At 39.8% G+C, this 21,648-nt stretch overlaps 3 protein-coding genes across 7 annotated transcripts; 2 read left to right on the top strand and 1 right to left on the bottom strand.

Moving 5' to 3' along the window:
- Positions 1–892: 892 nt before the first annotated feature.
- On the top strand, positions 893–6,541 carry LOC104438253 (casein kinase 1-like protein 3). Of its 4 annotated transcripts, XR_005549845.1 has the most exons (16): positions 896–1,175; positions 1,353–1,393; positions 1,662–1,731; positions 1,823–1,971; positions 2,102–2,197; positions 2,294–2,364; positions 2,583–2,644; positions 2,733–2,796; positions 2,968–3,052; positions 3,133–3,259; positions 3,853–3,935; positions 4,146–4,203; positions 4,720–4,856; positions 5,126–5,313; positions 5,558–5,787; positions 6,178–6,541. XR_005549845.1 is itself a non-coding variant. In XM_010051353.3 (15 exons), the coding sequence occupies exons 1-14, from the start codon at positions 1,100–1,102 to the stop codon at positions 5,303–5,305; spliced, it is 1,299 nt and encodes a 432-aa protein (XP_010049655.2). In that variant the 5' UTR covers positions 893–1,099; the 3' UTR covers positions 5,306–5,313; positions 6,178–6,541. The 4 variants fall into 4 exon arrangements, 3 of the variants coding, with proteins under 3 accessions (XP_010049655.2, XP_010049653.2, XP_010049652.2); XM_010051353.3 differs by lacking the exon at positions 5,558–5,787 and having other exon boundaries at positions 893–1,175; XM_010051351.3 differs by lacking the exon at positions 6,178–6,541 and having other exon boundaries at positions 893–1,175; positions 5,541–6,023.
- A 2,622-nt stretch (positions 6,542–9,163) lies between these two features.
- Positions 9,164–14,580, bottom strand: LOC104438248 (probable RNA methyltransferase At5g51130). 2 transcript variants are annotated; one of them, XM_010051347.3, is made up of 8 exons: positions 14,317–14,580; positions 14,076–14,190; positions 13,269–13,316; positions 11,745–12,018; positions 10,994–11,081; positions 10,075–10,140; positions 9,824–9,892; positions 9,164–9,712 (listed from the first exon to the last, which is right to left on the bottom strand). In XM_010051347.3, exons 1-8 carry the CDS (start codon positions 14,428–14,430, stop codon positions 9,698–9,700), a joined length of 789 nt encoding a protein of 262 aa, XP_010049649.1. In that variant the 5' UTR covers positions 14,431–14,580; the 3' UTR covers positions 9,164–9,697. The 2 variants fall into 2 exon arrangements, with proteins under 2 accessions (XP_010049649.1, XP_010049648.1); XM_010051346.3 differs by having other exon boundaries at positions 9,164–9,716; positions 14,317–14,579.
- Positions 14,581–16,295: 1,715 nt separating this feature from the next.
- Positions 16,296–16,769, top strand: LOC104440332 (zinc finger A20 and AN1 domain-containing stress-associated protein 9). The gene has a single exon (XM_010053278.2). It carries the CDS (start codon positions 16,296–16,298, stop codon positions 16,767–16,769), a length of 474 nt encoding a protein of 157 aa, XP_010051580.2.
- Positions 16,770–21,648: the final 4,879 nt, after the last annotated feature.

Genomic DNA, 21,648 nt, shown 5'->3' with positions numbered 1-21,648 from the left:
ATGTCTAGATCTTGATACATGGTTTAAATTTTGGTCTAATATTCAATGCAATTCCTATACTTTTAAACATTTACATATGATAGAGGAATAATATTGAACATTTATTAATAGTTCAGAAATCATATTGAATAAATTAAAAATTCAAGAACGATATTGTATGTCAGATCAAAGTGTATAGACCATGCTGCACAAATTAAAAATTCGAGATGACATGACATATCGAATCAAAGTTTGGGGATCAATTATGCCGTTGAACTTCTTTTTCTTTTGGTTCTTATGTGTACAAGAGGTTGTTTCCATATATCAAATCCATAGCTGTACATTTGCCTTGGACTCAATTGTTTGTTCTTTGCAAGAGGGATCTCTTTTGTATGTTCAATTTGTTTCCAATGATTCGACAAGTGAAAAAAAAAAACATTTGATGTCTACTTGTATTGGATCATTATCACTCAAATTAATGTTTATTTTCTTGAAAAATGGATCGTATCGCTAGAATCTTCCTCACTTTTTCCTCCTCTTTGTTCTCAACCTATCGACTGTTGGAAAAAAAGTGACTAGAGTCGACGACGACGGTAATAACTTTAAGGACGCAATATCAATTCTTGATGAGCGAGTCGATGACGCAAATCTTTCCTGAGTCTAACTTTGAAGCTTTCCATTCACCTTCTAGATGTTGATACATGGTTTGAAGTTTTCACGATTTTTTTTCATACCTCAAAAAGAAAAGAATTTCCAACCGTCCTGATGACGAGTAGACGTGACAAAATTTGTTTTTCCCCTTCAAAAAAAAAAAAAAAAAAAAAAAAAAAAAGTCTGCAAATGACAAAAGTCCAATTCGGACTGCAAGAAAATTATTGTTAATCGAATGAATTGAATGCCACGCCAAGATTTCCTGTCGGCCGTTGCTACGCTTTCTTCCTCGTTCTTTCTGCGTGTGGTCTCAGTTCTTTCTCAGTTAAAGCAAAAAAAGAAAACAAGAACTCCTTCAAGAACTCTCTCTCTCTCTCTCTCTCTCTCTCTCTCTATCTGAACCGAGGCTGAAGCTTGAAACGTGATCAAAAGAGCATCTTGACGAGTACCCAAGAGCTCGACCGGTCCGATGGAGCGTGTTGTGGGCAGCAAGTACAAGCTCGGCCGCAAGATCGGAAGTGGGTCCTTCGGCGAAATCTTCCTCGGTCAGTACCGTGCGCTCGAGCTCGATCGTGGGTCGTGTCCCTTCCGTCGCGCCGCCGCCGCTACTTAGTTAGTCTCTGGTCGGGACGCGGCGGCGCGGCTTGGGTCGCGAGAGCCTCGTCAATTCGATTGACCCTTTGTGAATTTTTCGTGTTTTTTTTTTTTTTTTTTTTTGGCAGCTACCCACGTGGATACGTTCGAGATGGTCGCGATCAAGATCGTAAGTCTCGGGCTTGAATTGGCTTCTGGGTCGGTTTTGTTTTGAGGTTTGGACGGGACGTGATCCGATGGCGAGCTTGGAGAGTTTCGTCGCGTTCGAGTTTTGCCTGAATTTGCCTCTTCCTTTCAGCCTGTGTAGCGTCGGATGAATTCCCTATCGAGAATTCAATCCGTTTCAGCTGAATTTTCACTAGTCCTGAGCTGACTGTGTATTGAGGGCCTCGTATGGGCAGTGATCGAGTGACATTCTTCGTATCCTTATCTTGCAGGAGAATAATCGGACCAAGCATCCTCAGCTACTTTACGAAGCAAAATTGTACAACATTCTTCAAGGCGGGAGTAAGTACCATATTACATGTGCAGCTCATGGATTCGAGGCCTCGTGTAATTAGCTAATTATCTTCTCTCTTTTTTTTTCTCTTCATTTCAGGTGGTATTCCTGGCATTAAATGGTCCGGCGTAGATGGAGAGGATAATGTACTCGTTCTTGAGCTACTTGGACCAAGTCTTGAAGATTTATTCGTATACTGTGGGAGGAAGTTTTCTTTGAAAACAGTCTTGATGCTTGCAGATCAAATGGTATATGGAAATTTTGATTAGCATGGATTGTAATCCTCATTTCTTTTGAATCATCAAGCAGCTGCAGGTTTGCTTTTGAAAGTGACGTGTATGGTTACATTTGTTTATCTGGGCCTCTGTTTTATTGCAGATAACAAGGATAGAGTACGTGCACTCGAAAGGGTTTCTGCACAGAGACATTAAACCCGATAACTTTCTGATGGGTCTGGGTAGAAAAGCAAATCAGGTGATGAATGTGTTGCTTTACATGATGTCTGCCACCAACTGCTAGTTGTCATGTGTAGAACCTTTGATCATTCTGGTCCTATATCCTTCTTACCAGGTTTATATTATTGACTTTGGGCTTGCAAAGAGATATCGGGACTCCACAACTAATCGCCATATCCCATACAGGTTTTCCATTATTTCAGTGAATTTTACTTTAGATTGAGTACATCACAACTAAGATCTCACGTGATGCTATGTAACCTTTTTTTATTATAGCAGAGGTTCACAAAAGTCTGTCTGGGTACTTCGTTATAGATATATTGAAGGAGAATTAATCCCTGGAGAATTATTTATTTTTTATGAGACCATAGTTCTTGTTGCAAATGAATTTATTCTATGTTCAGGGAAAACAAAAATTTAACTGGCACAGCACGTTACGCAAGTTGCAATACTCATCTTGGGATTGGTAAGCTGGATCATGTCATTTTGCTTTTCCTTTTGCAAGCGCATGTTCAGTGACATGAGCAGCCAATGTTAACTAGTTTTATTTTCAGAACAAAGCCGAAGAGATGATTTGGAGTCACTTGGCTATGTACTTCTGTATTTCCTCAGAGGAAGGTATATGTTATTTAGGAAGCACTATGAGGCATCTTTTGGCATGAAGTTACTATCCCAAAAGTACAGGTCATGGACATTACAACTAGAGGACATGACTTAAAATCTTTCTTTTTTGCCAGAACTTTTGTTGCATTTCACTTGTTCTAAACTAATATATATCTCAATTCACAGCCTTCCTTGGCAGGGACTGAAAGCAGCTACAAAGAAACAAAAGTATGATAAGATTTGTGAGAAGAAGTTATCTACTCCTATTGAGGTGTGTCAAATGATGTGTATGCCTGTGTCTTTGCTTGCTACAGGTTGGTTTGTTCTAACTTGAGTTGGCTTTCTTTGAAGGTTCTTTGCAAATCTCATCCCGTAGAGTTTGCTTCATTTTTCCATTACTGCCATTCCTTGACGTTTGATCAACGACCAGATTATGGATTTTTGAAGCGTCTATTTCGTGAACTATTTACTCGTGAAGGTATTGTATACTCAATCGGGACAGTCAATTTTAAAATGCAAATCTTTGATTATCTGTATGCCAAAGCACTTGCTCTACTTTTCTTTTAATGTCGTTATCAATAAGGTATGGCTATTTCTCTATCAGGTGCCTTATGGTTGCTCCATAATTATACAATTTGGCTCAACTTTTGCTGTTCTGATCTCTCCCAGATTTCCCCTGTTTTATTTGTCTGAAATTAGATGTGGTCTGACAACAATGGAATGATCCTTTCTCTTAAGCATTTAAAGAGATTTAGAACACAGTATGTAGGATTCATTTTTGTCAAGGACAAACCAAAAGAAAAGCGTGAATATTATATGCTTTCTTGAAACTGTCTGATGTAAAAGTAATTCATGTAACAGAATGTCAACCAGATGGTATCAAATGAAAATGAAATCTCTAGAAATTATAGATTAGGGATTTCCTCTTATTCCTCACTTAGATAACTAAATTTATCACTTTGGCGTCACTATTGATATGGGAGGCAGGATAAGTTCTTTCTATATATTTAATCTCAACATATGATAAATTTGTTGAAATGCGCATGTAACTTTTAACAATATGTGTTACAGGATATCAATTTGATTATGTGTTTGACTGGACGATCCTGAAATACCAACAAGCACAAAAGAGCAAAACTCAGCCTCAATTTTCGGTGGGTAATCTGGACTTTTAATTACTTTATGAGAAGTTTCTGTGACATAAATGCTTCCCAGTATGATCATTTGGCATCGCTTCATTTGCTTCAATCACGTCATCGTTTTCATTATTACATTAGCTATTTAATACACTGCTAGCTGTAGTCTGATAATCCCTTCCTTTCCTCTATTATGCTGATAAGTAGATGGAATGTTGTTTATTACAGCCAGCTCTTGAAGAGAGCAGTAGACGTGCAATGCCAATGAATGTCGACTACCTTCGAGGTCAGTTACTGCTTATGTACTTGGTCTGTTACTGATGTTTAGTAGTGATAGTTGATTGGATCCATAGTGCCATTAATTCATTATGTTTATTTGGAGTCACTATCCTATGAGACCTTCATCAAAGAGCATCGGGTGGACATTGAAAGGGATATTGTTTCCCACCTTCATACTTTAATTATTAAGGGTCATTTTGCATGTTTTGCTTTTAATTAAGTTTTGAAAAACTCTCTTTGTTCAGGATAAGCTTTAGTGATCTCTGTAAACCTTCCTGCTGCTAGTAAACACTCAAGAGACAATTCATTAGACTGTAAGAATGGTCAGCTCTTGAAATTCCTTCTGGAGTTAGAGGACCCTTAAACACTTTAATGTTATTGTACTGGTTTTCTGGGACACAAGATGTGATGAAGAGGATGAATGAGAAGCTTGGAAAGAAAGAGAAAATATTTATTCATTGAGAGATGTTAATTGACTCTCTTGCTCATAAATTGAATAAAATCTCCATATGTACGATGACAGATGGCACAAATGCTGCTCATGCAAGTGAGATGGCAGAGCCCGGTGGATCGAGCAATACTGCCGGTACTGTCACTTACCCACAACATCCATCTGCAATGGACAAGAATCTGAGTTCTGACCGTGCTGTCAACAAGAATGTGAGTATTAGCCCAGTTTCTGACCAGCATTTACTCAGGAAAAAGAAGGATAGAGAATGTATATCAGTCTATCCAATTGGTTGGATAAAGGGCGTATGAGAACATCAGATGCGGGTTTTAATTAACTGCACAGTTGAATAATTCTAATAATCTACGTAACATTTTCATGCCAATTTGCCAAGGCTCCTGTTTGTTATTTCATCATTTATAAGTCTGTTCCAAGTATGCCACCCACCAATGATAAAAGCAATTATATGCAATTCTTGTAGATTGTGAGCAATGTGAACATGCCATCTACTTCATTTTCTCTAACTGGAGTCGCAAAAAAGAATATTCCAAAGTCCCAACTGCCGACAGACAATGCGAACCCCACTCATGGCCATGGCAACAAAAATAGACCTTCTAGTAGCTGGATCCCATCATTCCAGAGACTTTCGTCTGCAAAATAGATGATGCGGTAAGATTTGTATATTTTGCTTTAGGATCAGATTATCTTGTCTCTCATCTTAATGATTCATGTATTTCCTTTTAAGTTAATGGAGTATTTTCCACCACATTTTCCTATCCTTATAAAGAAATTGCAGATCTTTTGCTTTGTTTTGTTAACACTACATGACGTTATTTAGTTGTTATCTGATATGGGAATTTGGTTTTACCAACTATGACTTACTGACAAGTACTCAGACTGATTTTTTGAGCAGAGCGTTTGACTAAGGGATTGCTTTAGCAATGTATGTGTGCACAAATATTGAACTTGGTTTGGCCGACGCTCTTGATGCGCATCTGTGGAAGCTGCTCCTTATGCAAGCGCTGCTCTGGATAACCGTGTTATGATGAACGACTTGAAGTCCAAATGCTGTACATTTGCTGTTGAGTTGGCCGATAGCGTTGTTTTCTCTATAAAATCCTGGTGGCATTGTTGGTGTTCAAGGTGACTAGCTGATCGTTGGTCAAGAGTAATAGTGTATAGAGCCTATGTTTCGTTCTTTGTACATAGTTATCGCATGTTTCTCAGTTCTATACACATTTTCCTTGTAACTTGATTGCAATTCGACTTTTCTCCAACTTATTTCAAAATCTGGTTTGTTAATAAGAGAGATATACTTCTTTGCCCTTTTCTGCTTCTCCTTGTGCAATCTGACAATGTTGATTGTGGCTTTGCTTTAATATTTCTGATGTGTGATGTGAAATTTTATGCCCCATTTATATATTCATTTTCGGCAGATTGCTTGACAAAAAATGGAGGCATGCTGATATCATGTGTGATGGAATAGGGTGTATCCATTGGTCAATCATCAAATCCGTGGTTTTGTCATTGCAGGGATTGAGTTCATCTTCCATTGAGAGGAAATATATGAAGCCTGAAGGCACATGGCCTCCGCAATTTGCCTCCAGAGTTGCGATCATCTGCTATGATTTTTACAAATCGGCAACTGCGGCATGGCCCGGCACTTACTTATGGTGGAAAAGGACCGTTCTTTGCCTAAGATATGTAATTGGCCTGATTGGAAGATAATCCTTCAAGAGCTGTTATCTGACTGCCATTCTAAAAGGAATGGGTAAAGTGCCAAAAAAGCAACGCTTCCAAGTAAAGAGCAAGCAAGGTATGATAGCAGCGGGAAAATTGTCTAAAAAGTCTTAAATTTATTGTACTTTTGCTAATTCAATTTTAAACATTTCAATTTTGCTAACTGAGTCATAAACATTTTCACATTTTGCAAATTTAGTCCATTCAATCAAAATTGACCTACAATTGCTAACTTGAATAGCAAGCGTTGGTGTAGGCATTTTTTAATGATTTTTTGAATTTTAATGATTTTTTTTTTTTTAGGTTTTCGAGAGAGGATGATGAGAGTTGCCAACCAACAAGGGCTTATCAGCCCTCGCCTACCCAAATCTAGTAAGGGCATCGCAGCCTTCACCAATTTTGCGCAAGAAAGGCGATGCCCTTGCCCGAGGCCAGTGAGAGTCAATTGGTAACCCTCGCCAGCACTTTCTCCAAAGACCTTTAAAAAAAACATAGAAAATGGAAAAAAAATCATAAAATATTATTAAGCATGCCGTGCTACGTAAAACACCAGCGTCCACGTCAACGAATTCCAATCAATGAATTCCAATCAATTTTGGGTGAATGGACTCAATTGGTTATGGGAAGAAAAGGAGGAAAAGAAAAAGAAAGAAAAGAAAAGAGAAAAAGGGCTTGTTTCTTATGTCAAGGAATTCAAATCAATTTTGGGTAAATGGACTCAATAATTGGCTAAGGAAGAAAAGGAGGAAGACAAAAAGAAAAGAAAGAAAAGAAAAAAGGGAAAAGATTATCAAAAATCTCAAACTTTGCCCAAAATGATAAATTTATCTCAAATTTTTTTTTTTTGGTGATACAAAATACCCTAAACTTTGAAAATTGTGACACATTTACTCCATTAAGGGTATTTTCGTTTTATTCTTTTTTTTTTTTTTTATTCTTCTCTTCGTCGGCTTTGGTAGAGGCGTCTGGCGAGGGTGGCCCTCGCCTGGGCCGACGCCGACAAGGGGAGGGTGGCCCTCGTCAGCATCGGGCAAGGGTCTGGCAAGGACACCCCTCTCCGGCATCTCGCGAGAGTCGCCCTCGCCGGAAGAGGTGGCAAAACGGGTCATGGACCCATTTTGCATCCATATCTTTCACAAATGGGTCGAATGTGGGTTATGAAGTTGTAATGGACCATAACCCACATTCAACCAATTTTAAGTTCAATTTTATATGGGTCGAAAATGAGTCACATATTATGACCCATTTTTAAAACCTAAAAAACCCACATTCACTAAGTCAGTGACAACCCTTTGACCTTGGTCCTCTGCTGCCTGCCGCCTTTGTCACTCACTTGCCGCCGCGGTCGCTCCGTCCGCTCGCCTCGCCGCCGCCGCCACGGCTCCCCTCCGTCGCCCGTCACCGCGGCTTGTCTCCCACTCACCGCTCCTCGAAGGTCGCTAGCGAGCTCGAGTGAGGCCTCGCCTTGCCGACGACCGGCAAAGCTCAAGTTTGCCGACGTCGAGCAAGACCTCGGCCTCACTAAATCTAGCGAGATCGAGCCTCGCCCGACACCGGCGAGCTCAGGCGAGGCTCGACCTTGCCAACGACTAGCGAGGCTTGAGCTCGCTAGCGTTGGCCAGGGCCTCGGACTCGCCAGATTGGCTAGATTGAGCCTCGCCCAACACGGTGAGCTCGAGTCTCACCAGATCCAGCGTGGCTCAGCCTCGCTGACAACCGGCGAGGCTCGAGACTCACTGGATCTGGCGAGGCTCGAGCTCGCCAGCGTCAAGCGAGGCCTTTGCCTCATCGGATCGGCAAGATCGAGCCCGCCCGACGCCGGCGAGCTCGATCTTGCCTATAGGCCGGTTGCTAGTCATTGTGACATCATGATGATCGGCGAAGAAGAAAGAAAGAAAAAAAAGAAATTAATTAATTATTAAAAATAAAAAATGATATTTTTAAAAAATAAAAATAATAAAAATATTTATTTAAAAAAATTAAAAATACATTTAAAAAATTAAAATTCGATTTTTTAAAAAATATTTTAAAAAGTTATAAAATTTTCCATTAAATTTGTATTGCATAAAAATTGTTAAAAATTTGTATTGCATAAAAATATTTTAACAATAAGTAGATTTTAGCAATACGGCCGGGTCGGGTTGTGAGTCGGGTATGGGTCATTAGATTTATACTACAAAAATATGAATCAAAACGGGTTAAATGGGTCAAATATGGGTCGACCCATTTTCGACCCAACCTATACCCGACCTAACCCACCCATTTGCCATCTCTACTCGTCGGACGCTGGCTTCCCTTTGCCGGAGTTGGCAGAGGGAAGAAAGAAGAAAAAGAAAAAAGTTTTTAAAAGTAAAAAAAACCAAAATGCCTCTATGATTTAGAGTAAATGTGTTACACAAATGAAAGTTTAGGGTTTTTTGTGTCACAAATGAAAGTTCAAGGTAAATGTGTCACGATTAGCGAACTTCGAGACTTTTCATGTCAAGGAGAAAAAAGTTTGAGGTAAATTTGTTACTTTAGGCAAAGTTTAGGATTTTTGGTGGTTTTTTCCCAAGAAAAAAAGGGCTTGTTTCTTGAATTGTTCTTAGAAATAAAGGAACAATTAAAGTATTTCTAAAAACACATTTAGTCCACGAATAAAAAAATTGAGAGACAGGAACGCTCCCAAATCTCTTATGGAGTTGGGGAGAGGAAGAGAGAAAGTTCTGACCCGGACATTAGAAAAGGTAATATTTAATCTGCCATGGAGGCGTGGAGAGGGAGGGAGAGAGAAAGTTCAGACTTAACGGATATCACTAGCCTGAGCATATGTAGAGCCAAGAAATTTCAAAGTTGAGACAACGTGAATGGGAAGAACGTTTGAATAATTGCTGCACAAGTTAAAAATTTGTACGTCTTTCTTTTCCATTCGGCTAAGTGCATGTTCTCACAAATAGGATCGGGGCCATCCCCAGTGAGGCCTAACGCAAACCACTAACAGATTCGAAACCACAATTTGCATGGGAACTTGGAGATCCCCTCGCAACTTTCGTCTGGAGGCACTTGCTTACAGTGTCGATAATCCCGAACAGAGGTTGTATCAAGGTGGTGCTGTATGCCGGAACAATATCATGCCAGCATGCTTTGTGAGTCCGCTTTGCACACGACTAGTCTCTGTCCCTTTCAAAAACATCTCCCCCCATGAGATGGACTTCACCGCAAGTACCAAACTTCAGTCCAAAATTGCAGCTTTTCCCGTTTAATTATTTCCGGAATGCCAATATGGGTCTATTGAATCCGGCATTGGTCCCTGACAAACCGGAGGTAAGGTCCTCTACCGTCCTAAAGCCTATCTGCAAAAGCACCAATAGTCAGCCACACATCATAAATATATTTGATAAGAAACAACAAAAGTGATGCTGTTTTGGTTATAAATACGGAAACAAGGACTCAACCTAACCTTATCAAGAAGTATGTCCTGAAAATCCTCTGGTGGATACTCGATCTCTTCATAATTCTCCGCTGTTGCCTGCAGAAACAGTAAAAAGAAAAAAACGAGCCTAAGCATATCTACAAACACCGAGACGAACGATACCAATAGAAATAGGTTGAAAGGTCACAGCATAGATATCAGTCTCCACTGATTAAAAAGCAAACTGGAATCAACTACTTTGAAAGCGGTTTCCAGATCAACCAAATTCTTTATCATACCTTGGACACCAAGCGATTTTTTTCATATGAACGCCAAGGTTGAGGCTCCAAGATAAAAATGCCACCCTGCTCAAAGGGAGATGCAGTAGCACAAGTTTCAGCAGTTATCCCAAATAATGCGTGAGATAGACAAAGGTTACGGAAAAATCATTGTAGGGCTAGTCATATGCTTGTAATCTATAGTTTCAGATGGGATGGACTCCTCTAGTGTCATCTATGCTTAACCATCATTTTCTCTTAACCCCATGGCTTACATTTAGTAAAGCAACAAAAAGAGGCTAGTATGAAAAGTTAACATTCCATATTAAGCAATACAGAAACTATTGCCCGAGAAAACATTAGAAAATGAAGTTTCCTCCATGAAATCCACAATTTCTTATTATTACCAATTCAAGATTTCTCTATGCATTAATCCATGAAGCACATAAGACAGTACACTAGGATGATTTACTGCTATGATGGGCAAGCAATGCAAAATGATCAAATTCTTAAAACTGAACTGCATTTGGGTGTTCCATGACTTCAAGCGACAAACATAATCCCCGTAAGGAGTACTAGTAAACCTAGAGAGATTCTGGCCACATCCAATGGCACTTCTGAAGCCTAGAAGGAAAGGCTAGTTATGACACAGCAGGAAAGAGATAAGAAATCATCTCACAGAAGGTGAGCAACAAACGAAACAGGAAAGGATACAAGAAAAGACACAGAAAGACTCATCAGGAGACATTTTTCAGTGCAGTTTCACCAATTTAGTTTTTTAAGTGTTCGTGGAAAATTCACTTAAATTGGAATGATTGATTCCAAGTATAGATCCACTTAATAGATCCTCTAAATTTTCAATATGAAGACTGAACAGACCATGCTATATGCATCTTTTGTAGAAAAGATGCATCAGCTAAACAAGATGTGCAGGCTTTACCTGTCTAAGAAGTTGCCAGATCTTTGAAAACAAAGTAATTATCCCCTCGTCACCCCAATTCAGATGAATCCACTTCGTCACGCTCAAACTGCAGCAAGGAAAAAAGATGTCTTCTAGTTAATAACATAAAAGCAAATGAAGCCAAAAATGATACGTCATGGGCATAAAACATGTGATAAATCACTTTGATCCACTAAAGTAAGGTAATCTGAGTTAGTTAGATACATATAAAAACCTAACTTATTTGAAATATTTCAAGTAACTAGATGCAGAAAAAGAAATTAAGTTTCATAGGAGGAAGAGTGAGCTATAACTTCACATCAACCATCTACTATTCTAAGATAAACAATCAACTTTTAATACTGACGAGTCACATACAGTATTCAAAAATATGTCCAGCTTTAATTCGGATTTAACTTACACATATTTCCTCTAAGATAATTATTTTCTATGGGTTTCACTTATCAAAAAGTTTGGCCCTGATATAAGAGCTAATTGTTTATTGAAACAAGAATGGAATGGAAAATCAAGCTGTAAACATTAAATTGCAACATCGAGAATGATGAACAAGTACACCTTCTTACATGTGATTTAAAATGCATTGCAGACATGATTTCTAGTACTGTTAAATATCCATAATTGTCCTTTCTTTAAAACCATGACTTTAAGACTCTGCTACCCTAATTTTTCTAAATGTGCTCAAACTACAATTCCTTGTCATACAAAAGCTACCAAAACAAGTGTCACTTACCAAAGAATGGTATCATAGCTTTCATGAGCATCAGCCCGAGCTAGAACAAAATTTTCCCGCTGGAAAGACACGACCTCAAAGAGATCTCTCTTCTCTGAAAAAGAATGGTTCTTTGTACATTTCCTTGTTTCCCCATCTTTTGACAGGTTAAGGTCCTGTGCATAATCATCTGGTCTCTCTTCAGCCCTTGATTCCAAAGTCTTTGAATCACTCTTACCAGCAGATTGCATTCTTGCAGCTTTCCTGAGGATCCAATGTGCATCCTCAATTCGGTCTAAAAACAAAGAAATATTAATCCAGCACGAATAGAAAATCTCCCATCACAATAAATGAATGTTATCATTCGAAGAGCACCACCAGGATACCAATTCATTACATGCCAAGCAAGGAGAGCAGATATATTTGACATGATTCAGCATATGTCTGGAATGTGTTCTTACAGTTCTCTTCTCGAATTGTAATGGTATTTAGGCCAATTTAATATGGTTAATCCTACAATCTCAACAGTCAACTTACCAAGGGGAGGGTAGGGTTGGCCACCACCCCCCCCCCAAAAAAAAAACACCACCAAAAAGGGAAAAAGGAAAAAGGTTGGTGTATTGTTTGTTGATATCTACTATATTGATTAAGATTTTCATGTAAAATTCTGTATCTTGCCATCTGCAACTTATATTTTGCCAAATTTCTTAGCTCGCCCCACTAAAGGTAAGACTATGTCCAACAATCAAATATGGGCTTCGCTATATGATAAGCAAATTTATGATCTAGTAAACATACTGGGACCTGGCACTTGCTTAGGGGTAAGCACAGGTTTGATATACTTTTTTCTTTACAATCGGCTGAGATCCTTCACATATTAAGGTTTCTATCATCCATCATCAAGAGGCATCATCACCAGACCTTATTATCGTGACCAAGGCACTCACATTTCTGGCCTCCGTCTTCTTAATATAGAATCTGTTAACTGTAGGGCATATGAATTGGAGAACATATGTTCTCCCTACAAAAGAAGAATCTTGTCACCTATATGATCATGATCTTACACAAAAGGCATGTAGCAAAACCAAAAATGACAATCGACCAATAGTTCAACTAGCCAGACCTACTTCTATCATCAAAAGGGGGAGGGGAAAACTGTCAATAAAGCCAGATATTAGGATCATTTTGCAAGCATTGAAAAGTCAGATTGCTTCCCAAGACACTTCTTAAGACGGACAAAAGGCAATCATATATGTAGAGTGAGGAAATGCTACAATTGAATTTCAACTATTTAACAAATCTTTACAATATGCTGGTAACTTGATATGAGAAGTGACTATTTCCAGCATCGCCGAATGAGTGCAAGAAAAACTTTTTGCTGTCTTTGCACATATGACATTGTTATGTTAATTGCTCTAAGCAAAATAACCTAGACTTTTAAGAACCGTCACTGTAACTTAATAAAAAGAGAGAACAAAAGTGAACTCCATATTCAAATTCGTGTAAGACTCTTCAAGGAGGGACTTGAAATTCGGAGAATCTTACTTGAGTCAATGTCAATTCCCAAAATGCTCCGGCAGCAAAACTTTTGTGCTGTAGAAGATTGAAAAAGATTATGTTATATAAGCGCTAGATTAGATCGAAAACTAAGAGATCATACAATGTAGACAGATATGATAACTTGTTAACAGCATTAAGCAGAAAACCACCGGTAGAAGCAACAATGCATGCAAAATACTGAATTCTGCGCCGCCTAGCTATGTAGGACCAGTTAAAAGAAATAAACAAAGAAAGGGAGGAGAAAACATCATAACCTAAACTGCAGAAGAAGTCTCATGATATTAATGAGGTAAACGATCGACGCATAAAATGCAGATTTGCTCATTCGTAGTCATATCCACCGTTCTTTTGTTAAAGTCGCTTTTTGTTCTTCGTCTTCTTTCAATTTTAGATGAAATATCTTCCTCTCACAACCGAAACAAGTAATAAATCTCACAGCTCCGATATGTCATCATCGATACATCAGAAAGCTTTCCAAGAAAGTAACGTGTAATTTGTAAGACGAACCGCGGTCTTCATAAAACAAGTATCGGAAGGATTGCAGGGGGATATCGAATACTAAATGGAGTAATCTTCCTTAAAAAATTACGCGAGATATTCTCGAGGGACTGGAGACCGAGTATCTGCTAACAAGAACAGGTCCAGACAGCATATATGTAGCTTCCAAGCATAGAACGCAGACAGTCATCGAAAAAGCTAACGATCTCCATACTCACATCAAAGACAAGAATCATCAGAACCAAAGCATAGACGAATACAGCACGAGGACTCAAGCGCTAACAATCCACTCACCGATGCGGATAGTGAGGAGCCCGTTGTTGCAGCCGACGTCGAGACAATCCTTGCCTTGGAACCACTCCCGCTTCAAGACCTTCAACCGCGGATCTTCATCCAATCCCTGACTTATCTGCCGAACAAAAATGAAAAAAAAAAAAAAAAAGGAACGAAAGAGACGGAAATCGCCGTCGAAACGAGTGAGAACCACGCCGGGACAGACGAAGGGAAGGGAGGGGGCGTCGTGTAGAGAAATTACGCGATAGCCGTAGTAGTATCTGTAGTTGCCGAAGGGAGAGAACTCCTCGCGGTTCCGCTTCCTCGGCTTCTTCTTCCCCTGCTCCCGCTCCGCCGCCGCCATTCCTCCTCCCATCTCGCTCGCCTCAATCGCTTCCTCCGCCACAGAGAGAGAGAGAGAGACAGAGAGAGAGACAGAGAGAGAGATTGGCGATGGAGGAGGATCGGTCTAGGGTTTCTGGTGCGGAAACGGTCCCGCCGGAGAGAGACTTCTGTAGCGTAAGGAGGAGGCCGAAAAGACGAAGAAGAAGAAGCAACGCGCCGCCGCGGAGCTGACCGGTCGGAAGCTATCGGGGGCTCGATTCGTCGGCCTACACCGGTTCGACCCGGTTCGACCGCTAAGTCGGTCGTGCTCCTCCGGTTCCAACATGAAGATTTTCTTTTTTTGGTACTAACATAATGGGAAATTATCAATCGTTGATAGATTGTTTCTTGCGATATAGATTTACCAGTAAAGGTAATAAAATCCGCTCCTTATGTTATTCTCTTGAAGTGTTTATATTCTTTTGTATTCGTTTTCAATTAATCTGAAATAAAACCATCGAAAGAAGTCAATTGAAAATAAATATTGCTAATAAGTAAATCAAGCAATCGCAAGCATTATGCTATTAAACAAAATAAATATACCCTTATCTTTTATTCTCATAAAGTGCGTATCTTGTGTTGTATTCATTTTCAGTCCATATGAAGTATACTGTTAAAGGAAATCAATCAAAAATAAAAATATTCTCCACAAGTAAATCGAGCAACGATAGTCTTCATTGATATGATCATGGGCTCGGCGGTCCGAAAGGCCCGCCCAAACTAACAAGTCTCGAATCATAAATCAAATAAGACTTAGGGAAGTGATTCCTTTCTTGGGCCGAAACCTACGTACATAAGTTCACCCTGCCCGCCCAAGCTCATCTTTTTTCTGAATAAATATTCTATAATTCTTGAGTTAGTATCATAAAAACCCCAAATCAATACCCTAGATTATGAAAAATTTAAACCGATACACTCAAAAATTCACCTAAAACTAATTTTTTTATCATAAAAATTTATCATTTAAATAATTTTTTCAAAAAAAATTAGATTAACATCAAAACATCACAAATTAGTATATATGTGACAAATAGATAGAAACTCTAAATGGATATTCCCGTTAACTAGCAAATTTCATCTAACTCAATAATTTAGCGATAAAATTTAACTTGAAATTAACATAAAGTAAATTTAGCACGTATAATTTAAAATAAATTTATCACAATCAGAATTGAAGTTTTTCGTGATATTAATTCATAATTGTTTAAACAATAGGTGGGCTTGCATGAGCAATTGTTTTACTAGGCCAGGTCATGCACCGGTCCACTAAGGCCCGCCCAAGCCCGGTCTTTTATTTTTGGTTGGAAGCCTAGTTTTTTTTTTTTTTTTTTTTTTTTGCTATTAGTCATATTCAATTTCTACTCTAACTCTTACTTCCAGACTTTTATCTTGCCTCCTTATAAGGCGTGGGAGTCAAAATCCACACTTGAAATTAAATCGTCCACACTCCAATCCTCCTGAGAATGTGGAGATTCGAACCCCCCACCTCCCCATTTCATATTAAAAGCATGGTCACTGGGGCAAACCTCAGTAGTTGAAGCCCAGTCATTTTAAGAGTACAAACTTGGTATTTTATTCAAGTAATACCCGGGCTTGTTAAGGGGCATTTAGGGCCGATCAAATATGACTTCTCTAATGCATTCTAGACTTATTAAAAGCCCAATCAAGTTTCAAGGAAGTGGCGAAAGTGCCGTCGCCCAAGTCGGCGCCTCGAAAAAGACACAGTTTCGGACTTGCGAATGCAAATCCCGGTTGAATTAGAGAAACCATAGTCTTTATAAATAGCCTGCTTTTCTATATATCCCACAAGAACCACATTCTGAGACACATCACGAAACACTCTCGCACACACCCAACATGAAAACCAACGCAGACTTCACCGGAGAACCGCCGTTGTGCGCGGCGGGCTGTGGCTTCTATGGAGCCCGAGAGCACCACGACCTCTGCTCCAAGTGCTACGCCGCTTTCCTCAAAGACCAAGTTGCGAAATCCGCTGCTGCCGCCGCCGCCGCCAAGGCAGCCATGGGACGACAACCGTCGAACTCGGCTTCCAGGGTCGCGGCTTCTTTAGATGATATGGCTGCTTTGTTTAGCGATCTGACTGTCGACACTTCAACCCCGATGACGAGCAAGAAGAAGAATAGGTGCGCAGCATGCAACAAGCGCGTCGGTTTACTAGGATTCGAGTGCCGCTGCGGCAACGTGTTCTGCGGGGCACATCGGTACCCGGAAGAACACGGTTGCGATGTTGATTTCAAGACGGCGGCGAGGCGGAGATTGTCCAAGGAGAATCCTGTCTGCAAGGCCGACAAGATGGATTTTAGAATTTGATATTCATGAGTTGTTCTTCTTCTTTTTTGGTCTTTTCCCTTAATTTCTGGAACCCTTTTGGTGTACCAGAGAGTCGCGTGATGAGAATTCTTGTTCTTTAACAGGTTTTCTATCAATCTTCACGAGAATATCATATTAGCATTTTTCATGGTCAGATATCTTTTACTCATCAAAATTAGATATTATTGCGTCAATCCAAGAACTCATAATATGATTTTAAGTCTGAATTCTGATTTGTTTGATTCATGATAAACGGAAATAGTTAAGAACATATCTGAGTGAGATTCCTACGTCACCCACCAATTTTTTTAACTCTTATCAAATTTCCGGCGTTGCGTTATTGCCAACGTGGCGGGAAATCGACGGATGAAGTATGAGTCGAAGGTAGCTAATGACGACGTGTTGAATTTTGTGTGAATCTGATTTAACATGTCATAGTTTTTTTCCAAAATTTAAGTAACCATTATTTTATCTTATTTTATTTTTTTATATGTTTTGGTAATGCACAGTCGAGATGCAATTTTTTTTTCTTTAAACGTAAATCTTTCATAAGATTTAAATTACTTTGTACCGTAGACACTTGAATGGACATAATATAAATCTCATATTAAATTAATATAAAGCCTCGATTGAAAGTTTAACGCATTACTTTATTCTTAAATATTGACAATATACCTTCTTATAATGAGTGGATGGCACATGCAAATACAACAAGTTCATCATTTATTCCCATAATAAAGAGCAATACAAAACTGGCTACCGATAATTTTCTTTCTTGATGAAGAACCAATAAGAAGAAACTCTCATCACTCAACTCCTTGATCCAACCAAAAAAAAGCCAAGAACAAGAAAGTAGAAAAAAGTATTAAAAAAAAAATTCTAAACTTATCGCATTGATGTCAATTTAATCATAAAATTTTTACATTTATGTTAATTTTGGTTGCATAATCACTGATATAGGCGAAATGGATGATGGCTTGTCCATGTCAATGATTTTCTGGTCAAAATTGACACTTCAATCACGAAGATGATCAACAAGAAGAACCAGTGCGCAGTGTGCGACAAGCGCATCGATTTACTAGGGTTCGAGTGCCGTTGCGGCAATGTGTTCTGCAGGGCATATCGCTATCCAAATGAGCATGCTTGCAACGGTGATTTCAAGACGGCGGCAAGGTGAAGATTGTCCGGGGAGAATCCTCTTTGCAAGCCAATAAGACGGATTTTAGGATTTGATATGCATAAGTTGTTCTCTTCTTTAATTTCTACGAACTATTTTGTCGAATCAAAGAGTTCTTGTTCTTTAACAAGTTTTCTATCCATCTTTATGAGAATATATGATGAAATCAGGCATTGTTGTATCAATATAATAACTTAAATCAAAGTTTGCGACAGAGTAATTGATACCTCAATAAAAAAATAAAAAAGGCGTTACAAAGATTACGTTTAACGGAGCCTAAGGCAAGTATTAATTATTCACAATAACTTTTTTTTGTGCAAATTAACAAATGATTTGTTGTCCCTTGCTTATCTTAGTTTGCAAATTTTTTTTTATTTCCTACCAAAACAGTGTCTAATTGGGGGAAGCTATTGGGGCTCGCTTCGGCCTCAAAATCCACTGTTAGGACTACGGGTGTCAACAATAGCCAACCTACCCAAACTACTTGACCCTTACAAACCCAACTCAAAATTTTTGGGACTTTTAGGGTCAGGTCTCAGGCTGCGTTTGGATTCGACTTTTCAAAGCTACTTTGGGCTTCCAAAGCCCTTTGGGCTAAAAACAGGCGTTTGGGAAAAAAAATTTCTAAAGATCCTTAGCTGAAAGTTTGCATTTTGAAGGTGAAAGCCCAAGCGGGGGAGACTGCCTTGGGCTTTCATTTTCGGCATGCCACGCCCGCACTGTTCACACTTTTTTTTTTTTCCAAAATTATCCTCACGAATTTTTGATTTTCCGGATGCGTGCCCTTGTCGACCTGTTCATCTTCTCCGGGCGTAAAGAGACGCCGCGACCTACGTGATCTTCGTCGGAGCTTCGGGCGACCTCCGCAAGTCGCAGGCTACGGTGGCCAAAGGCACGCGGTCACCGCGACCGTCGTCTGCCGCACCGCGACCTCCGCACGAAGCTCACGGGGCCGCGCGACCCACCTAGTTGCGGTGTCCGGTCGCGACCAGATCTGGTGCCGAGGCTCGAGCGGCGACCGATCTGGGTCCCTCGCCGCCCACGGATCCGGGTCGCGGTGGCGCCGTGCGACCTCTGCGACCTCGCCGCCCCTGATCCGGGGCGGCGAGGTCGCGCGACCCCGCCGCGACCCGGATCCGGGGCGGCGAGGTCCTCCCGCGACTTCGACGCCCGGATCGAGGTCGCTTGGAGGTCAAGGCGGCGTCGCGCGACCTCGCCGCCCCGGATCCGGGGTCGCCGAGGTCGAGGCGGCGTCGCGCGACCTCGCCGCCCTGATCCGGGTCGCGGAGGTCGCGACGGCGTCGCGCGACCTCACCGCCTCATATTCGAGGTCGCCGGAGGTAGTCGAAAGTCGCCCGGAGGTCGCGGGAGGTCGCCGGCGGTCGCGCCCTTGCCGGTCAATTTTTTTAATTTTTCTTTTGCCAATTTTTTTTTTTTTTTATCACAAAGATCTTTGTAAATGCAATTCCCCAAACATTATTTTGTTCAAAGTACTTTACAAAGGGGCTTTCAAAGTACAATTTACCAAACACGGTTGCATTTTAAAAAACACCTTTAACTCTAAGGTTTTTGCATTTTCCCAAGGACTTTCCTCAAAAGTAGTTCTCAAACTCACCCTCATTTAGGTTCGAATAGTGAATGAAAAAACAAGTATCTTGATAGTTGGGGTCGGTTCAGGTTATACACTCGAATGACCCAAGACACATTATATAAATAGAAAAGAAACCCTAAACATAGGACCGCTATTACTATAAAGTTACTAACCAAGCGAGAAATTGAGTTACTTCTAATGATATAAGTTACTAATTACATGGAAAAATTTACAAATACTTACCTCGCTAAACGAAATAATTGCACGCTTATTTTTTATCGTAGAGTGTGCATTTTATGCTGTATTCATTTTCAATCCATACGGGAGATACTGCTGAAGGAAATCAACAGAAAATAAAATATTATCGGTAAATAAATCGAATAATGCGCATCTCTTAATTGATATAATCATGGGCATGGGCGGGCTAGGCAAGCGATTCCCAGTAGAATTAGAAAAACTTTAGTCTTTTAAAAACCTGCTTACCTATACATCCCACAAAAATCACATTCTTAGACACATCAAGAAACGCACTCATTCGCATCCAACATGAAAACCAACAGAGACTTCATCGGAGAACCGCCGTTTTGCGCAGCGGGTTGCGGCTTCTAAGGAGCCCGAGAGCACGACGGCCTCTGCTCCAAGTGCTACGCCGCTTTCCTCAGAGACCAAGTCGCGAAATCCGCCGCCGCCCGCCACGGGACAACAACCGTCGAACTCGGCTTCTGGGGTTGCCGTTTCTCTAGATGATTTGGCTACTTTGGTGGGCAATGACTGTCAACACTTCAACACCAACAATGAGCAAGAAGAAGAATAGGTGCACATTGTGCAACAAGCACGTCGGTTTACTAGGGTTCGAGTGCCGCTGCGGCGACCTGTTCTGCAGGGCGCATCAGTATCTAGAAGAACACGGCTGCGATGTCGATTTCAAGACGGCGGCAAGGCAGAGATTGTCCGAGGAGAATCCTCTTTGCAGGGCCGACAAGATGGATTTTAGGATTTCATATTCATGAGTTGTTCTTCTAGGAACTCCTTTGGTGGATCTGAGAATTGAGTCATGAGGATTCTTGATCTTTAATAAGTTTTCTATTGATCTTTATGAGAATATCATATGAACTTTTTTCATGGTCAGGTGTCTTTTATTCATTAAAATCAGGTATTATTGTATCAATATAAGAACTTATAATATGATCTAATTCTAAATTCTCATTGATTTGATGCAAGATAGATGGAAATAATCAAGAACAGATCAGAGTGACATTCCATCCTCCACGTTCCTTCCAATGTCCACTACCGTCCGTTAACTCTATCAAATTACCGACATGACGTCACTGCCAACGTGGGACGACATCGACACGTGGTGCTCAAACATAAATTTTTCGTTTTTTTTCTTGAAAATTAGGTATCCATGTTAAATCATTGAATGGGAAAAGCATAAGTCAAAGGTAGTAACATGTTTTTTTTTTTTCCAAGACGTTGAATTTAGTGTGAATCTGAATTTGTATCTGAATCTTGAAATGTTTAACAAAGGCCCAGATAAAAGTGGATTAGGATAAAGGTTTATATTAATTCGACGTGTTTGAAGATATTGTGGAATAATAAGTAATTTTACCGTATTTTTGGCTTGGTAATCTCCATTATTTTCTTTTTTATTTTTGTTTTGGCAATACACAGTTGAATCAAGAGTGCGCACCATTGGTGCATTCTTTTTTCTCCTTTAAACGTCCATCTTTCATAAAAAAAAAATTAAATGGATATAATATAGTTCTCTTAGTCAGTAGATATAAAGCCTCGGTTGAAATTATTTCACATTACTTATAGTCTTTAATATTGACAATATATATACCATCTTATCATGAGTGAACGACACATGCAAATACAACATGTTCATCATTAATTCCCATGATAAAGAGCAATACAAAACTAGCTACCAAAGATTTTCTTGATGAAAAGCCAAGAATAAGAAACTCTCATCACTCGACTCTCTTGATCCAACAAAAAAAGCCAAGAACAAGACACGATGAAAAGGGACAAAAAAAGTTCCAAGGCTATGTTTAATCATTCAGATTTCTAAATAGAATAGGATTAGATGAATTATGATATGAAATTCAAAT

The sequence above is a fragment of the Eucalyptus grandis genome, chromosome 3 (genome assembly GCF_016545825.1).
Source record: "Eucalyptus grandis isolate ANBG69807.140 chromosome 3, ASM1654582v1, whole genome shotgun sequence".
Classification (NCBI taxonomy): Eukaryota; Viridiplantae; Streptophyta; class Magnoliopsida; order Myrtales; family Myrtaceae; genus Eucalyptus; species Eucalyptus grandis.
The sequence above is the reverse complement of the archived record's forward strand: the minus strand, read 5'-3'. Positions and strand labels throughout refer to the sequence as shown.